This window comes from Eutrigla gurnardus (assembly GCF_963514095.1).
Source record: "Eutrigla gurnardus genome assembly, chromosome: 19".
In the NCBI taxonomy this organism is placed as follows: domain Eukaryota; kingdom Metazoa; phylum Chordata; class Actinopteri; order Perciformes; family Triglidae; genus Eutrigla; species Eutrigla gurnardus.
Genome location: NC_139930.1, coordinates 12,527,762 through 12,535,351, shown reverse-complemented (window position 1 = coordinate 12,535,351; position 7,590 = coordinate 12,527,762). Strand labels below are relative to the sequence as shown.

Here is a 7,590-nt window from a genome sequence, read left to right as displayed (position 1 = left end):
AGTGTCTGAGTGGAGCTGGAAGGCTGGTCTATGGTGGTGGCTGGTCCAACACTGCTGTAAGATTCATGTTACACTATGAATCTCACATTGAAATGCAAATGATATCGTGCTCTTTTTTCAATGTTGCATATAAATATAATTTATTATTAGTCTTAAAAATTCTTTCTTACACTTTGTACAATAACTTGACAGATGAAATGCAAGCAGTTGCGAGGGACATCATGAGTGCCAGAAACAGACATTCTCACTATACACAATAATAATAATCATGAAGCTGAAGAACAACTAGGGAATGCAAAAAAAAAAAAAAAAAAGCTAGCCCACTGAGAATGTAGAGATTGTTTCAGAAAGATGCAAAGTTTGCATAGACGACTTTACGAAAACTGGGACAACTGCCAAAAAAAATACAAATAAAATCTAATTCAAATCAAAAGCCAACCATGAACACTTGGAACAGTCACAAGTGCTGCTGCATCAAGGGAATGTTGCATTTACACCTATCACATAATTTTTTTTATGCACACAGTCGGCGTCGTCATGACACCGATGGCGTCTGTCATTAATGTACAAACATAGAAGTCTGAGTTTCCACAATCACAGGTGAGAGTCATTCAGTTGGAAACACAAGAAATGACGTTTGATATTCGATGACTGCCCTCTGCATTCAGTTTGACCTCATACGCTGTATGTCAATTATTTGGTACAAAGCCGCTTTAATCGGTTGCATTGGTCCTACAAAAATATAGATATTTGATTCCCTTTTTCGACAGCATCTACCTCTCTGCCCCTCTGGTCTCGTTAACGTACATGATAATCATCTTGAACAGCATACAAATCATCAGCATCAGTCATGAATTTTATTTAGTTTGATCACCCTCTATTGAGAGGCGTAAGACTGATGTAATTATCCAAATGACCAAATAAACATTCAAAGAAAGTAAAGAAAAATCATAACCAATGCAACTTGTAAAAAAAAAAAAAAAAAAGTAAATATCTAAAAAAAGTCACACATATGTGAAAATCAATAATTATACATGACATGAATAAAAAAAGCATTAATAGCAGTTACGACAGCAACACTAACGCTGTAAAAATGGTTACATCATTGATTTCCTTCTGTACATGTAAAGGAGCTATTACTGCAAGAGTCCACCAGGAGGTGCTCTGATACAGTCAAACATAATGGAACGGGAAACATAATGTGAGGACATTGCAAAAATATTCCATAACAGGCAGCATAAAATGCAACAAAAAAAAGAGATGTATAAATAGGCATATTGTTAAATACTATGTAATCACAGAACACAACCATGGAGTATGGAGACTGGTTTTCGGAGAGTGAGAGATGCTTCCTCTGATCCAAGTCTTGCTCCTTTGACCTTTTGATAGTGTCTCAATATTCAGACTGTTGTCTATGGCAAGGGCATCATCCACATATATGCACAGTCTACCCAAATAACCGGACAGCTGTTTCCAAGGAAACGAGAGCCAAAAATATCAAGTCGTTGTACCAGAAAGAGAGAGAGAGGAACAGCCAGAGAGAAATGACAGAGATTCTTGTTTACCCTCCAAGTTTTTACACCCTTTGTTGCCAATGTTTAACTGGGTCATGGCTGAGTAGACCTAGCGGTTTTCTTTCTTCTTACTCCTACGCCCACACACATTACCTGCCAGTGTGTACGTGCATTTGTCATTGTGATGCCAAATGACTCGCCTGGTTTTTTTCAGCGTCCCCCCCCCCTCCCCTCTCTTATTTTTCTTTTTATGTCTTCTTCCTCCCTGGAATGTCACACTCCCTCGTGGGCAGATGTCAGTGTTCCAGTGCAGGAACGAGGCTGTCATGGCGTCCCATCTCCTCCAGCACCTGGGCCAGGCGGCTGAGGTTGCCGTCAGGAAAATGCTGGGCCTCCCACAAGTCCAGGATCACTCCCGTAGGACTGGATTTGGTGGCAAAGTAGTTAAGATACCTGGGTGAATGATTGACAGACAAAGTAGAGATGGGTGGGTAAGAAAAAGGAAGTAAATGGTTAAGAGATAGATGACTTAATTAATAACAAAGGACTGGTGTTGACATGGTTTTAAAAATGAAAAAGTAACAAGAGGTCTATGATATAATATATGCATTAAAGCACATTATATAATGTGCAGGAAGCTATCAGCTAACGTTAGCGACTCCTCCTGCAGATTTAAACACGGATTTGTTGTTCACAATGCAGCGAGTGGTGATTATAAAGCATTAACGCTGATCTCCCAAGTGCATTTTTTTTTACTGAATATCGGCCAATAGTGGTTGGCAAACGATCAGTCCAAGCTAAAAAATGTGTTTAACTCCGTTTAACCACTTGCCCGATTGGGCATGTGAGTTTGTATCGAGCAATACTTATTGTTGAGCCCCTGATACTACCTTTTTTTAGCTTTTCGCTTTTTTTAAATGACATTTTTACGCAAGATTATGTTGACATACTAGCTGGTCTTTTTGGAGGGGCCAAAAAGGAAGGAGAAATACACATATTTCACCAATAATAATGACGTTTGATATAACAATGATGTGTGTTTCAAATGATATGGAATTAGAAATTATATAAAAAAATTTAAGTTATTCTACTGTACTCTTTTATTTAAAAAATGGAGCTTTTATAATTTAAAATAAAAAAGTAGTAAATAAAACCTGAGTGGAATGTTGTGATTCCTTGTGATTCCTCCACATGTCCCACAAATAGATTAGGAAGAGACGTTTGTAGTCACAGTAATGATTAGAACCATAACAATGAAAATATCTTCAATAACATGAATGAAAAGAGGAAATTACCCTTCTTAATAAAGGTGTGAAATCCATTTCCTCAAGACCTGGATACGCCATAACATCATGTCTCCACAAACACCCTGCAGTTTCAAACAGCTGTTGTCGCCTTTATGATAAATATGGAAATGGCATGCCTCAGGGTAATCTACATTTTTGGTTCTTATAGCATATTTGTGTCTGCCACTCGCATCTCTCCGTGTCCCTGCTGAAATAACATTCACATTGGCAGGTGAGGCTCTATGTGAGAAACGTTACAATTAATAAAATGTTTATTTGTATGTAGCTCCCTTGTCTTGAGGGCTTTCCTTCTGGTATTCTGTTAAAGTTATTACATGTGGTTTGTATATTTGAAACTCCCAGTAGGTCCCCGAAGGAGGGAAGAATGATCTGCTGGATCTGATAATTGAAACATGTGACAAAATCTGTATGTTAGGTGTCTTTTCTCTCTCTCTGTGCAGTTGTAGGCAGTTGGACCTCACATAGTTGTCGTAACCACGTGGGAAAATTATATTACTCCAAAAGACAGAGACACCATCATGGAATTACAAATATCCCTGCCAAGGAAACGAGGACAGAGAAGTTGTGCATTTTGGAAAATAATTGCTTAACATGGATTCAAATGTTATTGATGTTTACAAGACATTCCATTGTAGAAATTGAGAATGATAATCTGTTATTGTAATAGTTATAATCTGCTGTGTAACCCAAGAATCAGAATCAGTTTTTATTTTTGCTTATAATTACCCATATTATTTAACAGAGCAGTTTAAACTCTAGGAAGGTACTCATTTTTGCAGTTGTCAGTAAATTAAGTTCTGTTGTGCCGAGCACAGCACAGAAGAAAAAAATGTGGAGAATATGCACATATTTGCTTATTACACGCAAGAGTCTCTTTAAGCGAGGCGATTAAAAAAAAAAGGTACTTTTAGAGCATTTGTGCTGCAAAGGACTTTTACACAGGTGTCACATAGTTTCTGATATACTAAACAAACACACATTAATAACGGGATTTTTATATGAAAGAAAAATGTAATGAGCCTCAAAACACTACTGTTCTGTATGCATCATCAGTGTGAATGAGAGGCTGAGTCTAGTCTCTCCCTCCTTCATGCCAGACCGTCAGTGGTCTCCTCAATCTGCAGCTGCTGCCTGTGATAAGGCCGCCCCGCTGATCTGGGACCTTATTAATGGACACACACTGAATCTCCTTCACACACACACACACACTAGACTATCAAAGACACATGGTTGACGTTTTGAAAAGCGTGTCATTCTATCTCTCTCTCTCTCTCTCTCTCTCTCTCTCTCTCTGCTTCGGTCTCAGTTTAGTCGAACTCAATTAATCTCAATTCAGCAGATGCTTATCAGAATGAGTCACATCCCCACAGAACAATCAACTTCAAATAAAAAAAGACTACAGCTATCTACAGTTTCATTACTCGTGTGATCTGGTTGCCCACTTGCCTACTGTGAGGGGAAATTGCACATCAACAACTTTTTTTTTGAAGAATAAGGATATTTTGTATATTTCTAAAACAAGTCGCTCTTAACTTTTCATGCATATATTATTTTTTTAAATGAGCCAAACCGGCCTGTTCCTGTGGCCAGACTTTAACCAGTAAAAGCCTAAATCCCCCCCACTCCCCCAGCCCTGTTGCTCTACGCACCTGTCAAGGTTGAGTTTGTGGGCCAACATCCTCCAGTCATTTCCCCTGGTCTGTGGTGCATCCAGGCTGCCGCACAGCTTCTGCCGGACGGAGACGGGGATGCGGAAGGCGTTGGGCCCCACCAGTGTGGTGATGTTACTGGCGGGGTCCAGCAGAGACGTGTCGATACTCTGGGAATCCTGCAGAGGGAGAATTGAAACATAATGTGGGTCAAAATTGACCCGTAGCACAGAGAAATGTCTGTTTCTGAGTTGCATAAAGAAGTCTAAATGATTCATTTTTATTGTCATCCATTTATCGTTGCAAGCCGAGTGATTTTTCAAATATATCACATCTGGGGGATTAAGTGCTGCAGGTCTGGCTACAGAAACCGGAGCAAGACGCAGAGACAAATGAAGCAAGGTCAGGCAGGGACGCCGCTCCACACCGCATGTACTGTAATTCATCTCATTACGGAGCACAAAGCCTGAGTGCACCGCCATCCCTCAAGCTCTATCCTCCTGGCCAGATGGCCTTTGTGAAACAAGTGCAGTATGACTGGAGGGTGATTATTCCCCCTCTGCTCTGCATTGTCCTGGCAGGTCTATATGGAGGCTGCAGGGTCGAGACTCCCTGTCTTCGCCCTATCAGTCTTTGTGAACATTGTGGAACGAGGGAAGAGGTCATGGGGGGGAGAGGATAAAAGTATCCCTCACAACAGAGAGACATGCGTCATTATTTAAAACGCACTGATCTGTTTTTGTGATGCATTGGTCGATTCTAAGGAGAATCATTCTTTAAAGCTGTTACAAATCAAATGCAAGAGCTGCATTTTATTCATTTTTGTTTATTTAATCGTTATCTAATCGGACGGCCTCTTTGGGATTAAGATCTCCGTTCCCGAGAGAGACCAGAGAACAAGAAACATTCACCAGAACCCAACCAGCAAAACAGAAACAACACTAGTCAACATGAAATGAAAAGAGTCACAAGACTGTAAGGATTGAGGTCAATTTGGAGTTCTTAGGTTATAGTAGTTACTGGATTGTGTTCTGTATTTACTATATTTAACTAAGAGATGAGATGTGAGGTAGTTCGGGAGCTTTATAAATGACAGCAGATGGATATTTCTTCCAGGAATTAGCCATTTCATGCTTTTCAGTCAAGACAAATGATACAGTCTTACTTCATCTAACCAGTGAAAAAGGAACAGTAAAAAAAAAGGGTGTCATCAAGCGTAATGCACTATGACACTGAGCGAAAGTTATAAGTGAAGATATAAAATATAAACCCTACCTCTGACAGCGTGGTGTCTAGCTGGAAAATCTGCCCTTCTCCCTCCACCTGGCGCACACATATCTTACAGGCCAGGTCCACGGTGCTGCACGAGAAGCGCTCCAGAGTGAAGCAACAGTGGAGGTTCCTCTGGGAGCCGGTCCAGACTTGCTGAAAGGAAAGCTCCTGTGGAGAGGTGAAGAAGGGGTGGAAGATTTACCCCCGCGGGCAGACGGCAGGCGGACATGTTTGTCCTCCTTCTAAAAGAAAAAAAGGGTGAGCGGTTTACCTGGTACTTGGCTAGCAGTTTGCTCTTCCACAACGTGTGGGGGACGTCGTGGATGGACAGTCTCAGGTTGTGGGTGCTGTCTTTAAAGTTGAGCGTCTTTGGTTCGTCCAACAACTTCCCGCCCATTTGCTTCTCCATCTGCAGGACTTCCTGAAAACATAAGAACACACTTGTTAAGTATAGAAAAACATAAAAAAAAAATAAAAAAATGTCTACTACTCCAATGTAAATCTACAAATGACATGTTTCTATTGCACATTCATCACTTTCCTTTGAGGCTTTATGAACCTGAATCTGGACCTGCCATCTGCAACCTAACTTCACTATCACTATCACTTCTCATTGCCCATTCTCAAACTTAATAACCGTGTTTAATATCCCTGCTCAGTGTAATAATCTCTCCTTATCTTTCTCCCATGTAGGTAGATGGAGGTATTAAAACAGAGGGAGACAACAGTGGAGTAGAGGGATGAAGGTGGCTCAGTTTGTGTCTTCCCAGGAGCCGCAACGCTTTTCAAAGGACACAAAGATTCCTCATTCTTCCTCCCACAGCTCATCTGCTGGCTAAGCCTACACATCATTAATGCTCACGCTCACGCTACATAACCTTAACATACGAAGGGATACACGAATGCGACCTGCTGTATTTACCTTGAGTGCGTCCTGTGTGTCGTCCAGGCAGTAGACTCTGATGTGATACTCCATGGCGGGGCAGGTGACGGGGCCGAAGATGGCCAGTTTGAGGCGCTTGGTGGTCGAGGCGCTGAGAGACTGGCCCACTAGGCAGGTGGTGCCCAGCGTCTCCGTCAGGATGTGGCAGGACTCGTCATCCATTTGGATGTAGCACGGCGTGGTGAAATTCTCCTCTCCTACCACCACCACATCCTATGTGGACGGGAAGGAAGAAGAAGGTGACACAAGTGTGGGAGATAACAAGCTAAAAAACCCCACAGAAAACGTTTCATAATTCTGTTACACAGGGTAGCATTTGAAGTTGGAAAAGAAACATTATATAGAGGAAAAGAATGAGAGCAAAAGGAGACATACCGGTAATTAAACTGCTGTCATTCTGGCTCAGTCCCACGCAAGTTTTCTTATATAATTTTCATTTGTTGGCAACCAAGTTGGATATTTATAGCAGAGAGAAAAGGTTCAAGATTTCTTTCTTGGCTGCGAGACACGTTATCAAATTTGTGTTCTTCTAAATCAAATTAAATGTTATTTCCATTCCTATAAGTGAGACGATGTGTTCACCATTCAGCGGAGACAATCAGGCACCAGCAAGTGGAGCTCAATTTGTTGTTTTACTGTCATTTGAATTATCCCTTACATTTGTGTAAATAAAACCCAGTATAGCAATAAGGCATAAAGCAGTCACAGTTCTCTAATTTTCACATTTTGAAACAGAAGTTCTGAGGTTTATTAGAAGCGAGCAGGCGGTCTGAAAGCACATTGCAAAAGTATTGAAGCTAATGAAGAATGGCTCCTCAAGTTAATGTTTCCACCAGCTGTATGACACATACTAATGTGCCACTTTTTTCATATAGAATATATAGAAAGGAGCTTGCACTTGTGAA

At 40.9% G+C, this 7,590-nt stretch overlaps 1 protein-coding gene across 2 annotated transcripts in view; it reads right to left on the bottom strand.

The window, feature by feature from the left end:
* Positions 1 to 627: 627 nt before the first annotated feature.
* unc5cb (unc-5 netrin receptor Cb) overlaps positions 628 to 7,590 on the bottom strand; it is a 102,557-nt gene continuing 95,594 nt past the window's right edge. For both annotated transcript variants that reach the window (XM_084035591.1, XM_084035592.1), the window contains 5 exons: positions 6,665 to 6,898; positions 6,014 to 6,163; positions 5,746 to 5,910; positions 4,471 to 4,649; positions 628 to 1,967 (listed from right to left, as the gene is read on the bottom strand). In XM_084035591.1, the coding sequence (XP_083891717.1) occupies positions 1,811 to 1,967; positions 4,471 to 4,649; positions 5,746 to 5,910; positions 6,014 to 6,163; positions 6,665 to 6,898 (885 nt within the window). In that variant the 3' untranslated portion in view covers positions 628 to 1,810. The remainder of the gene's footprint in view (positions 1,968 to 4,470; positions 4,650 to 5,745; positions 5,911 to 6,013; positions 6,164 to 6,664; positions 6,899 to 7,590) is intronic.